The sequence below is a fragment of the Pyrgilauda ruficollis genome, unplaced genomic scaffold (genome assembly GCF_017590135.1).
Source record: "Pyrgilauda ruficollis isolate IOZ18807 unplaced genomic scaffold, ASM1759013v1 scaffold43, whole genome shotgun sequence".
In the NCBI taxonomy this organism is placed as follows: Eukaryota; Metazoa; Chordata; class Aves; order Passeriformes; family Passeridae; genus Pyrgilauda; species Pyrgilauda ruficollis.
In genome coordinates, this window is record NW_024525823.1 from 8,422,710 (window position 1) to 8,449,475 (window position 26,766).

The 26,766-nt window shown below is 42.1% G+C and overlaps 1 protein-coding gene across 1 annotated transcript; it reads left to right on the forward strand.

The window, feature by feature from the left end:
* The first annotated feature begins 8,627 nt into the window (after positions 1-8,627).
* On the forward strand, positions 8,628-26,560 carry AMD1 (adenosylmethionine decarboxylase 1). The gene is made up of 9 exons (XM_041478043.1): positions 8,628-9,168; positions 18,989-19,075; positions 20,312-20,438; positions 20,893-20,995; positions 21,814-21,856; positions 21,942-22,086; positions 23,096-23,188; positions 23,275-23,430; positions 24,400-26,560. Exons 1-9 carry the CDS (start codon positions 9,038-9,040, stop codon positions 24,538-24,540), a joined length of 1,026 nt encoding a protein of 341 aa, XP_041333977.1. The 5' UTR covers positions 8,628-9,037; the 3' UTR covers positions 24,541-26,560.
* The last annotated feature ends 206 nt before the right edge of the window (positions 26,561-26,766 follow it).

Genomic DNA, 26,766 nt, shown 5'->3' on the forward strand with positions numbered 1-26,766 from the left:
GGATCCAATAAACTGAGGCAGAGGAAATACACAGAACCTGGGCAGAACTGACTGATGTTCTACATAAATAACACTTTCTAGTTTCCCATGTAAAATCCAATATGGAAAGTTTAGTATCCCAACTATGCTAGAAAATTAAACTGAGAAAAAGAAAAAATTTGTCACTTTAGTGATCCTGTCAAATGAACAGTGTTAGCATGCTGAATTACACTATTTTCCTGACATAACCCCTGCAACATTCAAAGGATGTTGAATGTGGATGGGGCTTTGAGTAACCAGGTCTAGTGGATGGTGTCCCTGCCACTGGCAGGGCACTGGAACTAGATCATCTTTAAGATCCCTTCCAACCCAAACCATGCTATGATTCTATGATTCTGTGTTATAAGTTCCAAATGCTAAGTTTAAAAAAAATCAAATTATTATAATTAAACTGATGGTATTGCTTAAGGTGTGTATTTTCATAACCAGGCAGCATATATGCCATAATATAATTGCACACAGAGACTGAAATCACTGGTGAGGGATACTCTGTTGACCAAATGACAGAAAGGCTCCTGCACCTGCAGTTAGCAGTAAGTATAAAAGTTCAGTGTACATCTTCCACCACGGCTGGCATAGTTGGTGCACAAATTCAAAGCTGCAATCAAGGACAGTTGCGCAATTTAGATCTTAGCTAGTATTTTGAAAACACAGAGGGAGGGGCAGTATTACACTACTGAAGAAATATTTATGAAAAGGAAGGACACAAAGTAGATTCCATTTTAATTAGGAACTACTGATCCACAGGGAAAAAAAAAAAAAAAAAGAAAAAAAAGACTGCAGTGATGAAAAACTGATATTTTTGGGCAGCACCATGTTGGGCGTTATGATGAGCTCCTGTTATGCACAACACTGTGTAGTAGCTTTGTCTGCCAGTCTCCAAAACAGCCAGATCACTTTTTATATCATCCAGAAATATGCTCTCTGCAACAATTTATCGTAGAGAAACTTTCAGAAATCAGTCACAACCTTTGTTTAAAGGTTTTATTTTCTAAATGCTGACAGCAGCTTAGCTCTAGCATTGTCTACAGAGAACGCTACTACAGAGATACTTAAATGATGCTGTCACACAGAGTAGAATAAATTATTTCAATTGTAAATCAGATAATTATACATTAAATCTGGTACCTACTCATCTTTGATATAAGAAAGATTTTTTCTTCCTCTGGAAATGAAATATGAAATATAGAAATGTGCCCAAAGCCATATAAAGAGCCATTTTGTTTTTATCCTATCAGTATCACTCAGTGTCTCAATTTCAGATTTGTATTTCTAGTCATGTGATAGCCTCAAGTTTTCTTTTCACTTCATTTTTAGAGTTTTGAAATTTTCAATGTACACATTGACAAATACCCCAGAGGTCGAATCCCAATTTATTAATGTCTGAAATTTCATTATTTTTTAATAAATGTCATTAGTTTAAGACCTAACTGGTGTTTTTTTTTGTGCTTAGGCTTATTAAAATTGATGATAATATAATCAATGCAAATCCCTTCTTTATATGAATGAGCAATTAGAAACAATGTAAGCAATTACAAGCTATATAAATATTTTTTCATTAATTTTCTGATAAATATATTAAATTTTCCCTGTGGAAAGCTTATTATAAATCACAATCAATCTCTGCAGAAGCAACCAGCATAAAGAGGAGACAGCCAGGCTTTCCTCAATCAAGTCTAAAAGAAATGAACTTGCTTTACTTCAAAGACAGACAAAGCAAAAACAAAAGGAATATAACTTTAAACTGAACTTTGGATTTACCTAGGTTCTCTTGGAAGAAACATGCATTTCACTGTTGTCTCCCCAAAAATCCTTTCAGCTTCAACCATAGGCCTTGTATATGGGATCATTAAAAAAAATGCATCTTTGTTAGTCCTGTGTAAACTAAACTCCTCCATGTGGTTTACATCACATCCTTCCCAGGCTGGTTCCTTCAAACAAAGTTTTCTATACAGCCCAGGTTGGGTATTTGAAAGGTTGAAGCTTTATTTGTTCTTTAAAATATAATAACCTTTTGGGGGTCGGGTGTTTGTTTTTTTTTTAACAGATTATATGTTTTCTCTTTGCCTACTGCACCTTTCTTAGTTTAGCTGCTTATCAGAAGATAATGAAAAGGTCTCAGATATGAACTGTTAACAGTCTACATCAAGAAAATGAGACAAAGAAACTTTTAATAAAGATCTTTTTTAATAAAGATCATAAAGATATGTTCATTCAGTATTAAACCACAGTATGTGCCAACACAATTAATTAATTTAACTAATATTCTTTGTGATCTTTCTATTCTTTGTGATGTTTCTCTCACCATGGGCAGATGGAGGGAAGAAGGTAGAGCACATGGCAGCCTGAATTCCTATTGCAAAAATAAGCAGAAAAAAAAATCTGGCTTGACAAGAAGATCAAGGATAAGGAGAGAGGGCACAGTTCATTTTCTTCCCTGGAACCCCTTCTCTGAAAGTCAGTTCTGATTATTCTGTACCCTGGTAACAGAGGACAGTAGATAATATTGTAAATTACCATTCCTTCCTTCCAGAGGAGCCAAGAGAAGCCTGCCTCTCTCATTCTGGCATGCCTGCTAATACTTCTGTACATTAATTGCTTCTTAGATTTGCGTACTTTTGTTGACCTCCAATTTAGTTTAAAAGTTAAATGTGTAAATGTTTGCAGGAGCAAGGCCTGAGTTTGTGTACTGACTTCCTTTAGACTGGACTAAAATGACTGATATCACATGGGGCTTTTGGAGACTGGGGAAGGGGAGAAAGTGTGAGTTTTGCTCATATGTGTGAATTCTCTTCTTCAGTAACACTGTCTTCTCAGGGAAGTTTAAGTGAGCCTTTTAATTTTCAGGAACGCAGTAACAAGACATCTCAAGCAACAGTTTCCAGGTACTTTTTAATTGCCTAAATGTAAGAGCTGACACAAGTTTTTAGAACACTGAAAAACAAATACCAATAAGAAAAAAACAGGATTACCCAATTCTCTTTTTTCAGTCCCGCTTTGAATATGAGCTGTAACTGGTTTAGATTTTGTTTGAATAATATAATATCTTTAGAAAATTAGGTACAAATAAAAATTGAAGGTAACTGCAACTGAGCTAAAGGTATTTTTAAGCAAAGATAAAATATTTATGTTGTATTTGTGAATTAAATTCATTATTGCATTCAATGTATTACATTCATTAATCAAATACATATAAAAACCTATATAGGCATGACAGTAATTGCATTGCCATTGACCAATGACTGAAGGGGGCTTTGACAGATACACAACAATTTGGTAAGGTAAAAATTGACTTGGCAGAAAATCCAAAAGCAAACAATATTCTCAATTTCACAAAGACAAGCTTTGAGAAACCAGAGAACTTATTTGTGAAGTCAGGGACTGAGGAATTCAAATACTGAGGATAATACAATTATTTGAAATGAAAAGGATTAAAGTATGTGGACTTTGTCTCAAGAAAGCAGAAAAAGTTCTACTGAAGAGAGCTAGTTGAATAAGTAACCACAAGCAAACCCCAAAACATTTGCCAAATGGCAAAGAGGCTTAAGCACAAAAGAAATGTTATCTGGGGGATGAAGAAAAGGAAGGACAAAGTGAGAATTACCAAAAGTCAGGCTGAATTAGACTTTCAAAAAATATGAAAAGCAAACAACAAAAAAGATTCTTCATTGCCATAAACTAAAGACAATAAAGTAAAGGACTGTAGTGCTATGGAATAAAACATGCAGAGAAATGAAAGATAATCTTGGCAAAATATAAATTGCACTTTGCTACTGATCTGAATACTTTGCCTCAGATTTTAATGAGTACATTGACTGTTCATGGGAGCAAAGTCAGTTTAGACAACTGCAGGAGTGTGGAACAAAGCATCATTCAGAGTAAGGACAGAACAGAACTCAAGAAAATGAATGCAAGACCCTGCATCTTCTCTACCCCATTTCTGAAAGGAACTGATGTGTGAACTCATGGATCTACTGCCAGGTGGCTGGAGAGGAGCAAATTTCACACCCATCACTAGATGATGGGTGATGGTTCATTTCACAGTGGAATTTTTATGGCCCATCACCATGACATCCAGGCCTGCAGAACACATATGAACCAGCAGCAAGTATAACCTATTGAAATTGAAAATTGAAATGCCTAACTTTTTCATTTAATTAATCTTTTCCAAATGTAATTGACTGATTATTCCATTAGCCCAATATTTGCAACTGGATCTACAAACTAAACCTTAAGAAGCTTCAGTAATTTAATGTTTTTAATAAGAAATACACTGTTCAAGTATTAAAATTATGCTACTTCTGTTTTACAATTTCATACATATAGAGTTTTACAAGAGCTACTTTATTGTCAGTGCTTCCTTTTTTTTTTTTTTTTTGTCAGCAAGTATAATTTATCATGAGATAAATCATATGGCAGCACTACAGTTACAACTATCAGTCAACTAGCTGCAGAGGAAAACATAATGGCACCCTGAAAATTATTTCACAGGACAAGTCTTCACATTTACCTTCCTCATTTAATTTAGAAGGATATTTCCTGGTTCTAGGTTATAAATCCATTTATTCAGTAGGGAATAACAGCATTAGTTGCTGAAATCACTATTTTGAGCTAAAAATAGCTCCCATTACTGAAAGATCATTTCTGCTTTTTGCTATGACAGTTTCAATTTCTACCATGTAGCAGAACAGCCCAGATTTGCTGAGAAATTCTGTTCTGAGACCTTTGACTCTCTGAACTGTGAAGCTGGCTGTGGTTGCTGTCCTTTCTGTAAGCAGAAACCTGAGAAGCAGGGCAAGTAAATCAAAATGGAAATGGAGGAGCAGGGCCAGGTTGGCAATAGTAGGGATGAGTGCTTTTGTTTCTAAAAGAAGTGAAAAAATGCCTTGAAAGTCATGCCTTCTCTATGCCTACACTGGCTCTGCAGCAACTTGCTCTCCTGTTCCTTTTGTAACAACTGGGGAGGACACTAAGGCACTGCTCCTCCTCACGGCACACTAGTTTTTGCTTTTCACAGTGACATAGCAGAGATGCAGAGAATTAGCATTAATATAACTTTTACATAAATATTAACAGGGAATGTTCTCCTTCACAAAGAGTGAGCACGATCCGTTAGTGCCCGGTGGGTGGAGGGCTGGTAAAGGCGGCTTTAATTCCGTACTCGAATCTCAATTTTTCTTGGCAATGCCTCTCGTGTAAGTTGGCTGCTCTAAATGACTTTGCTGCCACAGCCTCCTATGGATCATTCCAGCTGCTCAAAATAGCTGTTCAAAGTGAGGAAACCTCTACACAAGAAGTATTCCCTAGGGAGAAATTTCAAGAAGTCTACAGTCCCTCTGTGCTACTGGGAAAGTGTAAAGAGACTGGCTAAGAAAACAGAATTCATCATTGTCCTTTCCATACAAAAAGAACATTCATACTTTCTCATCTTTCTTTCTGGACATGATTATTTGTTGACACCAAGCTTGCCCTGTTCAAGAATATGGATAAGACCAATATGGGTAAGTTAGCTTCACACTAACTCTGTGAGCTCTGTGCTCTGCTGCTGGTTATAGCAATGAAAATGGGGAGCAGCTTCAGCCCCATACAGGCTTGCATTCTGTTTCTGACTGCCCCAAAGATCTGTTTAGCTCTGTTTAGCTATGCAGAACCTCTGAACTCTGACTGTTTGGCTTGGTCACACACCTAACATTAAAAAAAAAACCCCAGGTTACAACAATAGTCACAACGGGTTTTTTGTAACACAGAATTTCCTCCTGCACACAGGGGAATGTACCTGGCCAGTTACAGCCTGTTGTGCCAGCAGATTACTACAAAGGAACAAGATCATAAACAATTTTTGGCCCTGTGTCTACAATCATATGATGATATCTGAACCTTCCTGTCTTCCCAAGCCATTCTTCCTCCAGATTCAAATGACTGATTAATGTTATCAAAACAATTTCAAAACTGGTCTAGTTAAATTAGTGCAACCCCTTGGAATGGATATTTTCAAACCTGTTGGTCCTTCAGCTCCTGTCCTGCCCTTTATCTCTGGGTAATCTCAGTTGTAAACATGAATTCAGCAAACATCTTTCTAACACTGACTCACAGAACCTCCCCCTAATCCAAAACAATCTCCTTCTGTCCTTCCTGAAACCTCAGCCAGTCTCTCAGACAATACTTTGTTCATGTCTAGTTGTCAGTCAAGTTCAAAAAAGAGCTTCACTGTTTCCCTCCTTTCCCTCCTCCACCTGTTTTTTGTGTATCTGTCAGCAATCCAGACTCCTGTGAAGGAAGGCCTGCAGCCTTCAGCATTAATATAAATCTCTTTTTAGGTGATCTGGCTTTGAATATACAACATCATCCTGCCACTTTTCTATCACATCAGGAATAATACTATTCCATCTTACTCAGTGTTGAGATCATTTCCGTCCTCATGTCAGCTGGTGATACTGAGCTGTATTGTCCCTTTTTAAACTTTCAAACAAATACTTTGTGTGGTTTCATAGGTTATCCAACCCACTGAGAAGCTTCCCAGAAATAAAAAAAAAGAATATACTTAATTCATTTCTTTTTATTTTGTCCTCCTCTGAAATGTCTCAGAAGCATTCTTACAGGCAACTGGTGTACCTTAAAACCAAGGGACAACGGTCACAGCTAGTGGGTTAGGGCCACTCTGGCTGTGGTGAAGTCTGTCTGGTAGCAAGTGCCAAGTCCTGAACTGGAAAAGTCAGAAAAAGAATAAATTGAGGGGGCAGACAAGCGAACTGTCAAGACTTCAGGAAATTATAAAATTTGTGAGCACATGGTCCAAGACATGCTGACAGATCACACCATAGTCAAGATCAGGAAGTCAAACTCCATGAGACTCCATGATCCATGACAAGAAAAAGACATATCTGGCTGGAGCACTGTGACACAGGTCACTTGAAAACAGCAAGTAGGATCAAGCACCTGACTGAAAACTGGAGAGAACATTAAATCAACGGAAGACAGAACTAGGAACTGGTACTGCACATCTAGAAAGGAGGGTGGGAATACTGGTATTAAAAGTAAATGTGGAGTATGGCTGGACTAAGTCCACAAATTCTCAGATGTAGTGCTATTAGCACTTTAAGCAGATTTAATCCATTGTGACTACTGAAACTAGTGGTCCTGCACTCCCCATCCATAATTTTATGTGCATGCCCAAGCACAGCTTCTTATTTATACCAATACAAGCATCTATGTAGCTGGGACATGAACTGGCTTGGGAAACTGATGCAAATTAAAGCTGATCACAATTAAAAACGATTAACCATCATTAAAACTAAGTAGTCAGCATTAAACTTGATGCTGTCCACTACGCAGTCATGCAAGTGCTTGTACTGGCACAAGGAAGGAGGCAGCATGGAGGTACAGAGAAACGGCTGAGAAAGGAAAACCTTTTTATTTAGAGTTGTCACAACTAAGTTAATAAAAACCAGTGAAGCCCCAGCACTGGAGAACATGGTTCTCTGCCAGCTATTAAGGCTGTGCAATGGGAGCGTACAGCGGCAAGCAGCTACCTAGGGAATGATTCACGTCCAGCTGCCTTGGCAATGACTCACTGGCTCAGTGACTCACTCCTCCGCTGGTGGACAGAGCCCACTGCCTATTATGCCGTCCGATACTGTCTCACTGTCTCCTAGCAGGGACTCATTCATCTGTCCCCAGCCATCTGCTGCTGCCTGTCCCATGTAGCGCAAGTACCGTAGGCTCATCGGGGAAGACGGGATTTTCTGTTCTTCATTTGGTTGCGAGCCTTTCCTCAGACTACGGAGTATTGCAACACTGAGTTTATAATGTGTTATAGTATAGCTAAAAAATGCATTAGGCGACCATAGATCTATGTGGTTTTCAACAATTTCTTATAAATATTAGGGGAAAAAAACCAGTCGCAGGTTATCAGGTAACACACAGATCCGCGGTCCCTCCAGTGTGCGTCCACATGCCCATGCCACTCGCTCCTTGTGCCACACACCCGCGTACCAGTGACTCCCCATTTCTCGGTCACACACGCTGGGCTCCTGGAAGGGGCGAAGGGAGCGGGAACTACGCCTGAACGCTCGGCTGAGCCGCTCTTACAAGCGAGGGAAGCGCCTTACGGCGGGCGCAGCGGGAAGGAGCGCCGAGTGCGGGCGCAGCGCTGCCGCCGCGGCCCCAGAAGAGCCGGAATTCTCGGGCTCGCCCCTCGCTACGCGCCGAACGGTTTCGGGGGATGCTCCCCCGCCATGTTAGCCCTGCTTCCCCTGGCACGGCTCCCTGCCGACCACAGCCCGTGCTTCCCACCCGTGTTCGGGGCGGCGCGGTCCGATCCCGGCGCGGCCGCCAGACCGCGGCCCGAGCGCTGCCCAGCCCGCCGCCGCCCGCGCTCCATCTCCCGCTCCCTGCGGGCCGGCGGGCGGGAGGGCTGCAGCGGGAGGGGCCGGAGCAACCGGCATATGCCTCGACGGGCGTCCCCACCACCCTATGGGAAGCGGGGAAGGGCGGGCCGGAGCGGCGGCCGCCCAATGTGCAGCGCGGCCCGGCGTGATGCGGCTACCTGCGGGCCTATAAAGGCGGCTGCGTGCGCACTAGCCGCTCGCTTACACAGTATGGCCGGCGACATTAGCTAGCGCTCGCTCAACGCTCTTCTCTGTAACAGGGGAACACACGGACTACAAGGAACCGAACCGCATCGCCCGCCCGCACCCCCGCTCGGACTGTAACCCGCTCACACACGCTCACGCCGCATCCGCCGCCGCGCACTCCGGGTGGTTTTCGCCCGTTTAAAAAAAAAAAAAAATCTTTCCTACTTCTACTTATTCCTCTATTTTTTTTTAATTAATATTTCACAAATCCCCCAGAAGGTGAAACCCGCCCGGGACGGACTGGGACCCGGCGGCGGCAGCAGCGCGGCCCGTGCAGCAGCAGCAGCAGCGAACGGTGGCGGCCGGGGGCGGCAGTTTGGTTGTCGTTTAATTTCTGTGGTTGTTGGTTGCCGAGTTGTCTCACCATGAAGGAGAGCGGTGCACACTTCTTCGAAGGGACCGAGAAGCTGTTGGAGGTGTGGTTCGCCCGGCAGCAGCCCGCGCAGCAGGAGCCGCACCAGAGCAAGGGGTCCGGCGACCTCCGCACCATACCCAGGTCCGCGAGCGGCCGGCGCGGGGTGGGGTCGCAGCGGGGAGAGGCGGCGGCGGGGGCAGCGCTGCCAGTGGGGGGCGGCCGGCGGGGCGGGAGGGTCCCTGAATGGCCCGGGTGTGGCGGCGCTTTGGGGGGCGATGGCGGCCGCGCCGGGGGAAGGCAGGTTCCGGGGTGGCCGTCGGTGGGGGCTGGGCTCCCGTGCTGCCGGCCGCCTTCCCGCTCTCCCGGTGACAGCCCCAGCATCTCCCCGCGGGGGGGTGACCTTCCGCCGCCCTCCAGAGACCCTCGGGCAGGGAGGCTCCTCTCGTCCCGGCGGGCGGGAGGTGGCGGTGCCGGGGACGGAAGCCATTCCGCGCCGCCACCTCGTGCAGCCCCGCGCGGTTCCCGCTGGCAACATGTGGCGGCGGCGGAGCGGAGCCGGGCGTGTGCCGCGCCGGCCGGGAGCGCCGCGGGGGGAGCGGGCGCGGTGTCGCAGTGCTGCTGGCGGCCGGGGCACGGCAGCGGCGCCCCCCGCTCTGCGGCGGCTCGTCCCGCTCCTACGGCCAGTTTCGGGATGGGAAGGCTCGGGAAATGCCTGCCCGTGCCGTATTGCTGACAGCGGGGCCTCAGGAATCTCCCTCTCCGTTAATGCAGGCTGGAAAGGGAGATGCCTGTGGCTGTCGCGGCGAGGGTCGATGGTTCCCTCTCACATGGCCGGTGTGGCGGCGACCTCCGGCACTGCGTAGCCGGACAGGTCCACAGAGCGGCTCTCGCCGAGGGAAGGAGGCGGTACCCGGGAACCCTTCCCGTGTCTCCCAGCCTTGAGATGGGCACCGGAGCGAGGGAGGCACCGCGAAAGGAGTGCCCCCTCCTCCCCCAGCAGAAGTGTGGCTGGAGCCGCGGTTTACACGTGAGTGTCCTGGCCGCGCTCCCGGGCCGCGCCGCCGCTCCCGTCGCTCTCCCCCATTGAGCAGCCGAGGCCAATGGGAGCGGGACGCCGCGGAGGGCCGGGCCGCGCCCGTCACCCAATGGGCATGTGGGGAATGCGCTGGCGCCGCGCTCGGCGCCGCCCGCGGCGGGGGAAGGAAGGCCCGGGGCCCGCTCCGCTCCCGGTGCACGTGTTCGGCACCGGCTCCCGCCGCTCCCCGCCCGCCGCCCGGGAATGTGCCCGCGCCGCCTTTGTTAGCGCAGGAGCCGATGGCCACCTGCCGGCACACGGGGCGGCTCTGGAGCCGTGCTGGGCACGGGGCGTCTGTGCTGCGGATTGCCAGTGCTGTGCTTTGGAGAAGGACAGTGTCGAAACACTGGAGCTAGGTGGTCTTTAAGGCCCCTTCCAGTCCAGACCATTCTAGGATTCTGTGGAATACTTAGGCGTCTGACAGTGAGGGTCCAGCTGTAGATCCACAAAAAATAGTGTTCTGGAAGTGTCAGAAAATGGTAGCTGCAAGCCTGAAGTACAAAGCAAAAGCTGCAGAACTATGGACGAGCTTGCAGTGACAATAAAAATGCTGTGTAGGTGGGATCAGCTGACATAGTTGGTAAAGGTAGGCTTGTCCTAAGCAAACAGGGCAAATCTGAAGGTTATGCTCGTGTGAGTAGTTCACCTTCAGTATGGTCAGCTGTTCAGCTTTTCAGGTTCGGGTGGTTGCTGGAGGATCTGGCTCTCAGCTTGTGCATATCACTGTTACCCGATCGTCTCTGGTCAGAGTTTGAGCAAGAGAGCTTGTCATAGTGTATTTAATGTTTGGAATATGCTAACGATCTCCATTCAGTGATGTATCCATTTGTCTTTTCCTTTGCTTTGGTATTTCTCAGGAAATTTCCTATATATTGGTAGAATTAGCTATTCACAGATCTGAATTGGCAGTGAGCAGATAACTGCCTTTTTTTTTCAAGGAATGAATAGCCCATGTGTGTGCATGTCTGAATACTCACTATTAGTGGAAGCTTCATTTCTGCTGTACCAGAAGCACTGCAGAATACGTTTTTACCTCTGATCTGTTGGTATAATGAGGTAATTTATGTGTGTAACTTTGACTTGTGAAGCTATTTAGACCTTTCTGAATAATGTACTTAACATGGAAATCATCAAATGTGATTTTATACCTCTTTGAGGCTTAGTGGTCTAGCAGGTACAGGGCAATAGCTTGTATAGGTAATGTCCAGGCAATCCTGGAAGGAAAATCTTAGCTGAAATACTTGCAGATGATGTGAGCTACTTAGGTGCTGGAGGAATCCTGTAGTGTTTGACTTAAAATGTGAAAGATTCCAAAAGTACTTGTTTGACTTTGTGTTAGTGCGCAGATGTAGTTTAGAGATCGGATTCTGCGGATGCTTTCCTCACTGACACATTCATGCTCTCTGGTGTTCCATTTGTCAGCTGAGACTCGTGTTTGCAAAACTGCAAACTTAACTTTTAAGCCCAGAGCATTTAATGTAATGGCATGTGGTACTGGTATAGTTCCTTTGTGTGGTTTAGATAAGGCTGTAAAGTTTTAATAGAGTGGATAAAAACTGTTAACTGTTGAACGTATGGTCTTTAACGCGGTGTCAGTGCTGTGAGCAGGCTTTGAAGACTTTTGTGTTAATTGGCTCTTAATACAACATGTTAATCTAAGGTGCTTGCTTTCTTTGGTAGGAAGCTGTGACATGTCTGAAAGTGTTTCTAGCGTGAAATGACCTTGTACAAACATTTTCTTTTGGAAAACCGTCAGAATTAAATTACCTATTACAGTTGATAGATGCAAATGAAAGTCCTGAATACAATGTGTCCTGCTATGCTAATTCTATAAAGGTGATTGAATGAGCTGGTTTATGTTGAACAGAACCTGAAATCAAAGCTGAAACTGTAGAACAATAGCTAAATTAAAATAAAGTTGCAAACCAGTTGAGCTTGCCTTTTGTATTTTAATACCTGCTTAGTAGTGAAATGTGAACCATTTACCTACTGAATGACTAAGCTGGTGTTCAAAGCTAAAAATTTCCATGTTGTGCTTGTTAGGGATTAGATATTTTGAAGTCTTTGCTGGATATCTAGACCTGATGCAATTAAGACTTTTCCACATTTTTTCCTCCTATGGGCAAACGTGCTTTCTGGATAAAAGTTTGGATAATGTATAATGTGCTTCAGAAAAGATCTTTGTTAAATTAATACCTTCAGTACAAGTCTCAGCTAAAAAGTATGGAACTTGACCTTTACTTTCAAGTTTTGGGGTGTTTTTGCTCACTTCTTAACGAATTATGCAGAAAGGTCTTGTGGTTGAAATAGTTACTGGCAAGCGTCTCAATATGCCTACCCTGCTTACATCCAGTAGTGAAATGAAATTAATGTTTTTGTGGTCTCAAAATAATTTGCTTTAATTTTATTGCTTGTTCTCACTATGCTTTGTAAAGCATGATTTTTTTTCTAAAAACATTAGCCTTTTAAGGCTAAAAAAATAGCCTTAAACTATGTATGGAAAACAGCATTTGCTGAAAACATGATGAACTTGCTGCAAGCCCTGGATTTCCATGGTGACTGTCTAGTGCGTTCACTCTCCCCACAGTAAAATAAGCTGTTCATTCCTTCAGATGATGTGCAGCTATGCATTTTCCATCTCAGGGGCTGTCAGGATCTTGAATGTACAAAAGTTTGAAACCATAAATAAATGATGCCAGTGTTAAAAGCTCATATCTCAAGCATTCAGCCCTGAGGAATACTCTGAAATTGAGCTTTTTTATGGACTTCTAATCTGCTTATTTGTCTGTGTTACATGGAGGCACAGGCTGGAGAAAACTGCAGCAATGAGCAGTGTGGGGTGACACTGATAGGACATTCCTGTGCTACAGGAAAGCTCCCAAGCGCTGAGACACTCAAGGATTTGATAGGAGTCCTGTCAATCCTTGCTGTGTGCTGTACCATGTAGCCTGAGTAGCTCAGTGCTGCTGCACCTCTGCCCCTTCCCCCAGTGTGGGCAGTGCTACCTGCCTGTCTCCCCAAACACTGAAGGTACAAGGAAGCTGGGCCATGAGCCCTGCTCTGCTCCTGCAGTGCTTTGGAACAGAACTGAAGGGACTCAGTTTTGGGCTTCTGTCCCTGTGTACTTGGGGAGCTTTTTTTATGGGTGATGCGAGTTTATCTGGAGAACTGTATGTAGAGTGCAGCCTTCCCCTTATCAGAATGGATATTAATCAATTACATTTTAGATCTGGTTCAAAACTACTGGTTCCTTGTAACTCAAAATTATATCTAAAGAATGGCTTCACACAATAGTAACAAACCCTTTTATTCTTGCTTCTGCTGATTCTGATACTGCTTGCAGGGAGTGAAGACTTATGTTGAAGACTGACATTTTCCTACCTTATCACTTAAAGTGCTGAAGCATTTGGGTAGTCACTGTCTGCCAAAGGGCCCTTAGTAGACTCTATAGAGAATAAATAAGCAGCTATTGGTGTTTTCCTCAAAGGGCTTTCCTAATGGTCGCTCAGCTGGGAAAACAAGAAGACTTGGGGCTTTTGGTGCATACTTGCTGCCTTACAGTGTGTTCCTTCTGGAGAAAATTACACTCAAATTTGCCCTGAATGTTGCTTGCAAGTCCTGCTCTGCCTGCTGGAGCTCATGCTTCCTTAAACACTTTGGATGTCCTTGGATATGAGAGACTTGAGAATACCCATTGAGTGTCTTTGGATGTAAAGGATGGAGTCCCCATTCCGTGTAATTGCAATAGTGGTTTAAGACCCACAAGAGGAGAAATATGCAGCCTTCAGAGCTCCAGCTGTGGCCGTCTTTGTGCCATTGCTGAAATATCTTGGTTTCATTTGGGAGTGATGCTCTAAGTACTTGGCTTGGGACTTTCTAGGTAAGAAGGATTTGTGAGCAGTACTGCATAGAATCACTTTCAATGTGGATGCAATTTTCACCAAGGTGCCTGTCTCTCAAGATTAAGTGCATGTCCCTGGAAGCCTTCATAGGTTTAGGATAAGAGAAATGTGGACCGTCTCTGTATATATCTGTGCTCAGAGCATTTAGAGGGTGTGACACTTTTGTGCACCCCACAGATACTGCCTATGTAAACTTATCACGTTGCAAGGGTCTTAGCCTAAACTCAGGCTGTGGTTCAGGGTAACCTATCTTGAACAGCAATTTTTAAATTATATTTCTAAGAGAAAGTAATTCACATGCAGCTGTCTGCAGAGAAATACACGAGCTGCTGAGAGGTGCTTTAAAATGCTTGTGACTTCTGTGTGGCTTGTACTGTTCCTACCTGTTTTGGGATGCTTGAAAGCAGTGTTCCAGCTCTGCTGACTCCGATGTTTAGCCAGTACAATTTTGTGTGTCTTGGCTACAGCTCCTCTGCATAGGCAGTTTAAACACAGTTTTAGGATGTCTGGATCATGGTATTGGTAGGAATTTGCCTATTTAACTGTAGCCTGCTAATGAGGTAGCTGATACATATGTGGCTCCTAAAAACACTTAGTAGGTAACGGGATAAAAGATCGTTCTGCAGTTGAATGCTTGACATTAAAACAAGGTCTTACATAGTCAAGATTAAAAGGCTTATTACTTATGGTACTATAGAACTGTCAGCTGTTCTATTCTAATGAAAAGCTATGCAAGAGTACATATATAGCTTAAGCTGTCTTTAGGAGTTCCATATGATTTATTTCCTAAGAATTCCTGCCCTACTGCAATACAGCTTTTCTTCACAGTGCAGTCTGGCTGCCTTAGCAAGTTCTTGGTGGTGGAGTGGTAAGCTTGAGGAGGCTGTTGGTTGCTGATAGGAATGAGTTCTTGATGTAGTTCTTAATCTCTTCAAATTGCTGTTAGCACATTCCCAGTTGGCCTGAAACGGCAGTATTGTGCCTGGTATGCTTGACTCCTGTTAAAGAATGTGTTTTACCCTGAAGGTAAAGGCTCAGAGGAGGCCAATAACTTGTGTGCAAAAGCATGGTTTTATCTGTCAAGGAAAACTTCCTTCTGAAATAAAGGAACAGATATGATGCTTTGAAACTTGGTTGAGAGGAACTATTGACTATTCATGAAGCATACTTCCTACAATTAAGCTACTTCTCAGTTATAATAGCTTTTCCCTACTGACCTACTTGTTGGCAGTTTGAATGAAACTTGTTTGTACTCTGGTAACAAATCTGTTGATAAGGCACTAAATATTACAACACAGGTATAGGAGTAAATTGTTAAGCTTGATTCCCTCCCTCCCCCTTTTGGGATGTTCTCCTAGTCAGATGTAGAAGAAATAGCTTTTTACTATTCAAGCAAGGACAGTTCTTCACACTTGACTAGATGTATTCCATTTTCTGAGAAGGTGCAGTCATTTAAAGTGCATCATACTTGCCCATGCAAGAAACTGATGTGACTCTGGAAAAGTAGCAGTTATTTGAAAATTGAAAAAGGGGATCTTAAAACTTTGGAATGAAGTGGTCAATGAGCCCACATAAGTGAGAAGTCAGTCTCAAGTCTATGTCTGCAGGTCTGCTACAGAACTTGCTTCCAGTGAGAGCTGCCAATGACTCTCATGAATCATGTTCTACTATGCTTGAGTATAGGAAAGCATTTTCCAAACTGGCATTGTTCTGATGTCTGGCTATGGGAAATAATTTAGGAACTAATAATGCCTTGCATATTGATCATTGAAGGGGGAATTTTGAAGAGCAGAAGTCCATGATGGCACTTCATTGCGAATCCCTCTTACTTGGGTACCCTTTTTCAGTTGCAGGCTTTGCTTCCAAGTTAAAACTTAACTCAGCTATTGGTAGTGTTGTCAAATACTTATATTACTAACTTAGCGGATTTTTACTTACTATTGAATGGCTGCAATAGATGTAGTGATAACCATTGAAATACTACTTTTAAGGTTGATTTTGTTTCTTCATTCAAGTGCAGGTAGATATTGTTTGTCTCAACTAGTGACAAATATATGGAACAGAAAAAAGGGGGAAGAAATAAAAGAGTTAGACTTGTAGTGAACTTAATCTACTTGGTACAAAGCATTCCCAGATGTTCTTCCTTAGCTGTGCTTTAAACAATAGAACATGCCAAATACTAAGGTCATCTTGTTTAAATAGATTATGTTGGATCAAATCCAGCCTTTCTTTAGTTTTCTGTGCTTAGCTTTAAAATGCAGACAGATACAGGCCGGTATGCCTGCAGAACTACTCCGTAATGTGGCCGAGTCTCATCCTGGGTGCTGCAACCCTTTGTTAGTCTGTGTATGCTTCTAGAGCAAGCCTAGCATCCTGTCTGTTTCTAAAGTAGTAGGGTTTTTCCTTAGTGCTGCTCTAGACAGATCAAATTATGACCTGGCCCTTTATTTCTGTAAAGGCTGAACACAACATTTAGTGTGCTAGCTATGGTTTCTGTAGTACAATAGTGAGGACTTGAGCAAAGCTGTGATATGCAAAGGTCTGTGCAACTCTGCAATCTTGTGCAGATTTCAGCCATGGTACCTAAATACCAACAAGCATAACAGGACTTCCTTTGCATCGTGGGCTTTGCACTTTACACACAATAGTACACTGTTGGTGCTATACTGAACTACCAAACTTGTTAACGTCTTCCTCTGCTAATGTGTGTCTGGAGCATGGACAAGACATTTCCTTGAAATGCGTGCACAGAACTGCACTACAGTGATACTTACAAAGTGTCACCTGCCTGCATAAGGCTGAGGTTCTGACTGTCTGACCGGGTAAGAAGCTTGTGAAGCTTGAGACGTATGCTCTTGCAAAGCCTAAGATAGTTACATGCCCATTAATACTTGGACAAGTACAAAATCAGATTTGTAGTAATGTACAAATGGGGTTAGTACAGCTCAGCTTCGGGGAACTCCTCCTCACCTTTCCCAAATGCAGTGTCAGACTCTGGGTGTTTATTTAATGGCAGAGAAAATGTCAGTAGGGATGCTGGAATGGTTTGAACAATCTAATATATTACCTAGTTCAATTTACAGCAAGAGTGGCTGGCAAACTTAGGCTGGTGTGCTGTAGCCAGAGAAAACTGAATCCTTTACTATCCTTACTAGCAAAATTGTATTATTTTCTAGGAGCACTTAGAAGATAGTTTATATTGTGTTTATTTCACTCTTTGCATTTACCAGCCTTTTTAAGGTGAGCAGCCACTTGAATTTTCATGTACACTTGACTTTTAGGAACAGAGCTACCTCCAGTCAATGACATAAGTATAGCACTGAGTAAATGTGTGAGACTTGAACTGAGCACTCAAAATAACCTTTTTAATTTGGCATGGAGATTTGAGTGTCTGTGCTGTCACGTCTGTGTTTGCAGAAAAGCATTTCATCAAAGGTCCCTAACTGGGGTAAACCTCACTTTGATTTTAAGTATCCGGTTATATCACTGAATTTCTAGGTTAATCAGATGTGCATTGAATGATGAGGGCTTTTTAAATAGATAGGATTTTCTTAATGTATGTTCTGGTTGAATCATATATATAAGTATTACTATTTTGGTGTACTTTAAATGGGATAGTCCTCTAGTATTATTAAAGGTACAGAATTCAGTTTCAAAAGGTATTCTGAATGAATGAATTCATTGGAGGAAGAAGTTAAGGCATTTATTTACTGACTGTTTAGAAAGGCTAAAGAATACATGGATGTTTTAATTATATGTATAACAGAATCTAAAACTTCAAATTCATGAACTGACCAGTTTTCTGAGGGGAAAGACTGGTGGTTGCAGGAGAAAGTGTGTTGATGGAATTAACAGTCAGTGCTCTGTCCTGGCATACAGCCACAGAGAGGGCTTTTGCAGTGTCAGTAAAGGGTGAGAGGTCTGCCTCCTGAAGAAGGATTAGCCTGACAGTTTTATATGGGCAAGCTGAGCTTGCTTGGTGATGAAAAACTGGCAATTTTTTTGTGGTCCTAGCTCCTGCAGTTATTCCAGCTCTACTGATGAGCAGCTTAGTTTTGTGCTGGGTTAGTAAATCTCTTGGATCATGACATCTCTGAGGACAAGAGCCAGCACAAACCTGCAGGTGGAATATGCTGTGGGCAGGGAGAAGTAGGACAGCTGGCAGTCTTGTAATTTCGTGAGGTCAGGAAGCTGTATCTGTTCCTGTCTTATTTATAGCAAAATTAACTACATTGAATATGTTAATCTGGTGTGGACACAAGACTGAAGTGACAACCAAAGTAGTTTTTTTGCAAGTCCATAATTTCTCTTAAAAGCCTTTTGGCTTAATTTGAGCCCTTGGTTTTGGTTTGGGGTTTTTTTCCAGACTCTTTGTAGAATGAGTAATATTAGTAAAGAATTGAAATATCAAACCTCTACCACCATACCAAATTCTAGTACCATAGCTACAATTTGCACGATATGAAGGAATTCTGTGATCCTGGTTGGTCCAAGAGGAATCCAGGCCATTGAAATCTATTGGTTTTTAGCTTTTCAGTTAAATTACGACCTTAACTCTAAACTGGTCAATTAAAACATCTTAATAATAACTTACTGGTTTATTATTGTAGTAGTTGCCAATGACTACTGTGGTAGAAGTGCATAGAGGTTCAACCTAAAGCATACCTGAAGTTACCAGCATGTGGGATGCAGGATTTAAGGTTATGCTGACTCACCTGGTTCGAAGCTTGAGGTTGCTGTTTGGCAGTTGTCCACATGCAGCAGATCATGGTAACAGATTTTGAGGACTATTGAGCCATCAAGAGCAAAGAATGGAGTATTAATGTATTGTGAGAGTCAGTCCCTGTATGGAAACTCTTCCCATTTTGTTCTCTTGGATTCAGTAACTCAGGACTTTGGTCCTGTTTGGGCTTTTTACCTAGGGCTCCAGCAAGCTTTGGTTTGTTTAACCTGTTGTTTGTACTCTTCTGTAATTTCTTCACAGGATTGAGTGGGACAAACTTCTGGAGAATGTGCATTGTTTGATCATAAGTGTGACAAAAACTGACAAGCAGGAAGCTTATGTACTCAGGTAAGGCATTGGCTCATTCTTTTAGTCCCTAGGAGGGAAAAAAGTGAAAGCTGTTGTGTGATTCGCTTGGCTGAGAATCTGCTCTTGGGTTAATGGCAGGTTGATGGCTACAACTTGCAGGGGTCTCCTGCTCAGAGGTGCAAATCTCTTCATAGTTGTTTCTCTTCCTTTAACCAAAAGTATGGACAGAGCTGTGGTGGCATCACTTTATTCCGTCTGTGGGTAACTAAGTGTCCCCAATACAGAATTTCAGTATTACTTCAGCAGAATAGGCTATAGGTGTCACTTACAGATCAGCCTTAACTGCACATAATACAATCAAGTGGAACAACTCTTGCAGCTGACATAAGGGTATCTGTAAAACTGTAGCTTTCCTGGAACCCTGGAATTTTTGTTATGTGTGCTGCAGTTAGTTTTAAGGACACTACTTTTGCCATGTGTTTTTCATCTTGCAAAATGATTTCTTGCTTTTTGTACATGAACTTTACAGCCGCATTTGACATTCTCTGGTTCGCTTCAGATTACAAATACTGAAGTTTTTGTACTCTAAAAGACTGCCTTGAGGGCAAGGTTGTGCTAAGAGCAAGCTAGTCGAAGAAACTGTGTTCAAGACTTGTATCTTTAAGCTTCATATATTTAAAACAAAATTCTGGGAAGGGTAACTAGTTGCAGTGCATCTTGGATGAATTTTAACCTTGATTTTGAATTTGTGAACAGCATTCCAAATTGAGTTACTTAAGCTAATTTTTACTCCCATGGTTCAGTTACCTGAGGAAAAGATACTTGTTTAGCATGTTTAAATGTTCTGAATGTGGTATCAATGCCTATCTCCAGTTCAGCTGGGCTGTGGTTAAGTATCTGACTTAGTTTATATGTAGTTAATTTCTGTATCTTACTTATGAGACATATCCTATAGCTGTGCCTGTGTACCCACTTCACTGCATGTTTGTTTTTTTCAGGTAGTTGGAGGGTGTCGAATGTGTGTGCCTTTTCCTGTAGTGTGACAGCTCTGTAATACCATGCTCAGAGCAGGTGTTTGCTTTGGGAAATCATAACAGCTGTCAAATGTTAGCTGCATTCTACTGATTTGATCTATTTGCTGAGTATGTTTGTGCCGTGTGCTGAGTGTTCACTTAGAGTAATGCATTTCTTTGGGATAAGGACCAAGACCTAACAACTCCCTCCTGGATTGTTTTATGTAGAGCACTTAATGTCTTCTTAACACCTCTTTTGCAGTGAGAGTAGCATGTTTGTCTCCAAGAGACGTTTCATTTTGAAGACGTGTGGTACCACCCTCTTACTGCAAGCACTGGTTCCCCTGTTGGAGCTTGCTAGGGAGTACAGTGGGTTTGACTCAATTCAGGTAAGGTGTCAAAAATCTTCCTTGGAATGTACAAAAAGCTTTTTGCTGCTATTTCAGATTCACTCTTTTCATTAAGTGTTCTGAAACCTGGACATTTATGTATGCTTCCCATAATGGGGACACTGTAGTGTAAGATTGCTCTGCTGCAGCAGTTGCCCTTTTATTTATCTCTTGGTGGGTGCTAACTAACAAATGCCATTGAGCTGAGTTACTTGAGAGTAACTGTGCCCATGCTGTCTAGAGCAAAACAAGTTCATAAGCTGCCTCCTGAAGCTTAGAAATTCAGTTGGGAATAACCGTGTGCTTTTGTAATGGGAATACACCTAGCAGTGTTTCAACAATGAAAACTCAGGTCCCGTGAAAGTTCATGGTAAATGCTTGCATTTTTCTAAATTCTTAGATTCAAGGTGGATGGGTAATACTCAATACCTAAGATGCACCTTTATTTTTTCAGAGCTTCTTTTATTCACGTAAGAATTTCATGAAGCCTTCCCACCAGGAGTACCCACATAGGAATTTCCAGGAAGAAGTAGAGTTTCTTAATGAAATTTTCCCAAGTAAGTTGATGAAACTTCAGCAAAGTTGGGTGAAGGGTTGATGTTATGTGGGAGGTGATGAGCAGTGCAATAGGTACAGGCTGCCAGGCCAAGAATTCATCAGTCCTTGCATGAAAGTAAAAAACTATAAATACTGATTTTCTGGATTTCTGATACTAGTTTGCCAAGATCAAAATTTAAATTATACTAAGCTTGAGATTTAGCACCTTGTCTGAACTGGGATCATCTTCATACTTCTACTCACTTCAGAATTCTGAAAGCCCTATTAAAAAGCTGAGATAGTAATTTAAAGTAAGTAATACACTGAAGAAAAATGTGGGCTTTTCACACATTACTATGTGAAATGTGTGAAGTGTTACGAAATGTGAAGAAGTTACAATAAATTTAAACATTTAGTGCAGTTTAGGACTACAAGAAGAAACTTTAAATTTTAAAGTGATAGGTTTTTGAAGGAATATAGAAGCTGTGGTACTCATCTGAGTTACTTGAAAATAAATTATAATCATAAATGTATTTAATAGAGGCTTTAAGAGTTCCAGGATTTCTCTCTGTGCATAGCTAAACTGTAATATCGATTTCCTGATAATAGTGTCTTAGCTGGGGTATCCAGACCCACTTCTGAGGAAACTTGCTTTTCTGATTATTAATTTGGCATTCCTGAAGTTAAATGCCTGGTTATTTGGTACAGCTGCTGACTACATCAGTGAACTTCATGGGGTTCTGTGAAAGGCCCCTGTCTTTAAGTAAGAAATAAACATAATATTTTACATAAATGTTCAGCTGTGGTACATTAACTGGAGGCTTTTTGTCTTGTCTAGATGGAGCAGCTTATTGCATGGGGCGTATGAACTCTGATTGCTGGTATGTATGTGAAGAGTTTGAAGTCTTTGCAGTAGAACTGGGTGCTGTCAATATGTGTTACATACTTGATTTGTGCTTTATGTAGGTACCTGTACACCCTGGATTTCCCAGAGAGTCGGATATCCAATCAGCCTGATCAGACACTGGAAATTCTGATGAGTGAGCTTGACCCAGTAGTTATGGACCAGTTCTACATGAAAGATGGTGTTACTGCAAATGATGTCACTCGTGTATGTTTGCTTGAAAACTGAGCATTTTGGGGAATGGTGGAAATTGGGCAACAAAATGCTTCATTCGCTTATCTTTTAATACAAGATTTATTTTGTGGCAGGAGAGATGTCGTAGAAAGTGCAGGTTAATACTTTGGGAGGAAAATGGGTTTAACCCAAGACTATTTTGGGGAATATAACTTCATGTTTTCAATGCCCTTCTTTTAGTGAAAACAGCAATATGCAGTACTTTGGGTGACAGGAAGCTTTTACTCTGAGGAATGTTGGAGTAGGTATAAAACCACAATTTGAGTAACTTTCAAGGATGTAGATTATGAGGAGTAAGGCTTAGACTGGAGATAAGGAATTGCAAAGGTAAAGTAGGTATCAAAATCAGGGTCAATTCAGGGTGCCATTTGGATGAGGGGAAGGCAGATTTGGGGTCTAAGCATAACTTTGCCTCCTTTATCCAGATGGGGAAGTCGTATGACATGAGCAAGTTTTCCTGACAAATACACTGACTTCGTCTTGTTTTCCATCTTAGGCTTTGATTCTCACACTGTATTTGCTATTGAGATTTGGCTGTAGCTCAGGTACTGTGTGGTAAATCAAAATGCTTGGGATTGCACTTCTTCCTAGGGCATGAACTAGTATATCCTTACTCTGGAATAAAAGTAAACAGCCTTCACTTCATGGATAGTGGTTGAAGAGAAGCTCCATTTTCCATTTCAGCAGCAAAAGCAAATATGTTTTGGAGTTGTAAGCTGTTTCCTTGTCTTGGATGGATGCAGCTGGGCTCTGTTAGAGGCAGTGTGATGTCTTGCCTGTAGCTTGTCACTGCCATTGATGTAGTGCTGTGATGACAGGGTGCGAACCAAGGTCATCTACAGTGGTACATGTAATCAGACTCACTTGTCCTTGGGAGAATTCTGGTGTCCTCTTTGCTAAATAGATGTTCATTCTGCCTTTGAGGTAAATCTAAACAAGTGTAAGGATGCATGATAAGCAGAGTTGTTTAACTTTGTTTCAGATGAGTGGAATTCGTGACCTGATACCAGGTTCTGTTATTGATGCTACAATGTTCAATCCTTGTGGGTATTCAATGAATGGGATGAAATCGGATGTAAGTTTTACTCTCATTAATAATTACCATTGGTAAATAAAAAGAAATAAATGTTTGGTGGTAATAATACCTTCTCTTTTTTTCAGGGAACTTACTGGACTATTCACATCACTCCAGAACCAGAGTTTTCTTACGTTAGTTTTGAAACAAACATAAGTCAGACCTCTTACGATGACCTGATTAGAAAAGTTGTAGAGGTTTTCAAGCCAGGAAAATTTGTGACAACTCTCTTTGTTAATCAGGTGAGTTTTCTTGCATTAGCTTATCAGCTGATGAAATACATATAGACACAAATGAGGCAGGGCTGGAGATTTTTACTGGAGATGAACAGTTTCCAGTTTTCCTCTGTATTTGAGTGGTAGTTTCTTTGGAAAGTAAAAATACACTTCAGTCTTGCTATGACATGTACTAAATCTAATGTTCAGCACACTTCAGAAACAGTAAGATGCAGTATCCCAATCCCAGAATTCTAATGACTTCCTATGTAGTTCTGTATAGGCATAATTTCTTGCCTTGGCATTGTTCTGGATTTGTCTGCAACTGTCAGTTGTAGAACACGTGCTGTTAATACTGTTGCTCTCAGCTAATCATAGAACCACGAAATCATTTGGGTTGGAAGGAACCCTAAAGATCATCTAGTTCCAACCCCCTGCAATGGGCAGGGACATTTTCCACTGGACCAGGTTGCTCCAAGCCCTATCCAACCTGTCCTTGAACACTGCCAGTGATGGGGCATCCTCAGCTTCTCTGGGCAACCTATGCCAGTGTCTCGCCACCCTCACAATGAAGATTTTTTTTTTTTCCCCCAATATCTAATCTAAACTCACCCTCTTTCAGTTTAAATCTTTTGCCACTTGTTCTACCACTACAAGCTCTGGCAAAAAGTCCCTCTCCAGCTCTCTTGCAGCCCCCTTTAGGTACTGGAAGGTGCTGTAAGGTCTCCCAAGAGCTTTCTCTTCCCCAGGCTGAACAACCCCAATTCTCTCAGCCTGTGTGCATAGGAGAGGTGCTCCACCCCTCATAATAGTTCACAGAACAGCAGTACTGTATGTAGGGAGTAGAATCACTGCTTGGGAATGAAGCTTTCTGCACCACTGTCAGGAAAAGTTCTAAAACATGTTGGTAAGAACCATATATGAAATGCAGTGTGCTAATCCATCTCTAAATGACAGTTTTAAAAGTAACTTCCCCCTTTTTTTTTTGTTTTCTAGAGCTCTAAATGTCGCACAGTGTTTTCCTCTGCCCAGAAGATTGAGGGGTTTAAACGTCTTGATCACCAGATTGCCCAATTCAGTGATTATAATTTTGTTTTTACCAGTTTCACAAAAAATCGCCAGCAACAGCACAGTTGATTAAGAATGAAGAAAAAGCGCAAAAAGAAATCCCGTATAAAAGGTGGTGGTTGCTTTCTAGTTAATGATTCAGGGGGCCATGCTTTCCACTCCCACCACCTTGTAGTTGTGGAAAGCCCTAGGTGTAATCATAGTATAACCATTTTGAATTGTATGCATTATTATATCAAGGAGTTAGATATCTTGCATGAATGCTCTCTTCTGTGTTTAGGTACTCTATGCCACTCTTGCTGTGAAATTGAAGTGCATGTAGAAAAATCTTACTGTATGAAACTTTACAACACTTGTAAAAATGATTCAGGTAGAATTACACACAGTATAGTTTTTCTCCAAGTATCACCAAAAATTCCCCACAGACAAGGCTTTCGTCCTCATTAGACTTCAGCCTCAGCCTACTCACTGGGGACAGTTCTCTGTTAAATTGTCACTCTTTTTTTTTTAATCTATGTTGTGATTTCAGTCTAAAACAGTTTTTGATGAAGTTATATGATTTCTAATGAAACTGATTCCTAATTAACATTTTCATGTTTGGAGAAACTTCTTAAAACAGTTACAAATTGTTTTGCTACTACAGGTGGTGGTTGATTTATTTTTAAATCAAACTGACTTTTCATGCTCTAATAAAACTTCTAGGAATTTGCTCAGCTCTCCTGTAGAACTGGGCTAACACATTGGTCTTTCACCTTCAGTAACTTGGGTACTGGTACTAGTGCAGGCTAAATTTTGTCTCACCTTGATGGTCATTTGTCTGTCCACATCCCCGAGCTGTCACACCACTACGCAATGGCAGAATTTGACGAAGGTCCAAGACTTGACAGGGGAAGAGCTGAGCCAGGCTTCAAGTGCTTTGGCATCATTGTGTGACAGCTTTGCAAAGTGCAAGTTGATATTGGCAGCAGGCATTTTCTGTCCTAATCACCTGTTGTGTCAGAGCAGGAAGCTGGTGCTCCTGAGCCCTGGCAGATAGGGCTGGTGGAGGAGTGGAATTTGCCAGTCGTTGTGTGTTGATTGGTTTGGATTATTCAGTAAAACCTGTGACCTGCCGCTTCGGACTGTAAAGAGTGCTTCTAAACTGGTCCAGTGTCACTTCATTTTGTTGTTCCAAGCAAAGCTAATGCCTCTGTCTTGTGACAGTCCTGTGACATTGTTGTGCATGTGACTTATGTTGTACTTGATTGTTGTGACTTCATCTGTTTTTTCCTCCTAACTGCTAAGGTGGTTCCTCTTACTGTGACTTGAGGGCATTAAGTGAAGGTATAGAACAAGAACTGTCTGGGACACCTGGACAGATGTGAAGTAGAATGCTATTCATGGAGCATGAATAAGTGTGTAATTCAAAGTCACTTTAATGAGTATTGACTAAAATGCAGGCTTTGAAAAGCTGGCACACTTTCAGCTATGCTTGTTTGCAAATACTGCGATTTTAACAGCTGTGAGACCAGCATGTTAACAACAAAATTGAGATTATTTTTCCCCTCTTGTCCTTGCAATGTTTTGACTCTTTCTGGTTTGATGCAATGGTTCTTTTGTTCCTTCTGTATTTATAAATGGAGCGCTTTTTCAGTGCTTCTAAACTAAAGTCTGCTTGGTTAGAAATCAAGTGGTTGGAGCATTTTGATTTTTTTTTTTTAAAGCATATTATTGATGTTCTTTACCAATGTTATCAATTACATGCTGTAAATGGCACTAATGCTTTTTGGTGTTAATATTGAGGACCAATATTTCAATGGGGTTTTTTTTGTTCTTGCATTGTCCCAATTGTTCTGACTTTTTTTGGCTTGAGGTCCTTTAAGTACACTGAAGATCCCTTTTCAAGTAATACGGAAAGAGAATGCATCTTACAAAAAGAAGCATAAGCCTCGTCTATGAAAATGAAAGCTGTTGAATGGGTTACTGAACTATCTGGGTGATCAGGATGGGGGGAGTATGGTGTTTATAATTTCTGTGGTGTTAGACTTTGATCATTTAAAAATATCTGTACCACAACTTAACGCTTCAATAAAAGTTCGCTTAAATTGTTTGTAGTGATGATCCAGCAATTCTATCCTTCACTCTCTTCATGCTGTATGGTACCAAATGGTTTAATTCTGAAATAGATTTGTGTCCTTACTGTCCTGATTTGCACTGCTCCCGTAGGGGGTGCATCTCAACACATTGGCAGTTTAAAATGAGGCAGCGTGTGAAATGAAGCCAAGTGAAAATGTGATGCTGTTCTGGAAGCTAAAA

Bases quoted from the DNA above. Each gene is read 5' to 3' on its own strand.
- AMD1 (XM_041478043.1), top strand. From the start codon at position 9,038: ATGAAGGAGAGCGGTGCACACTTCTTCGAAGGGACCGAGAAGCTGTTG. The intron at 20,996-21,813 runs GTAAGTTGATGA...TGTCTTGTCTAG, and splicing joins TCTTAATGAAATTTTCCCAA to ATGGAGCAGCTTATTGCATG. The intron at 22,087-23,095 runs GTATGTTTGCTT...ACTTTGTTTCAG, and splicing joins CTGCAAATGATGTCACTCGT to ATGAGTGGAATTCGTGACCT.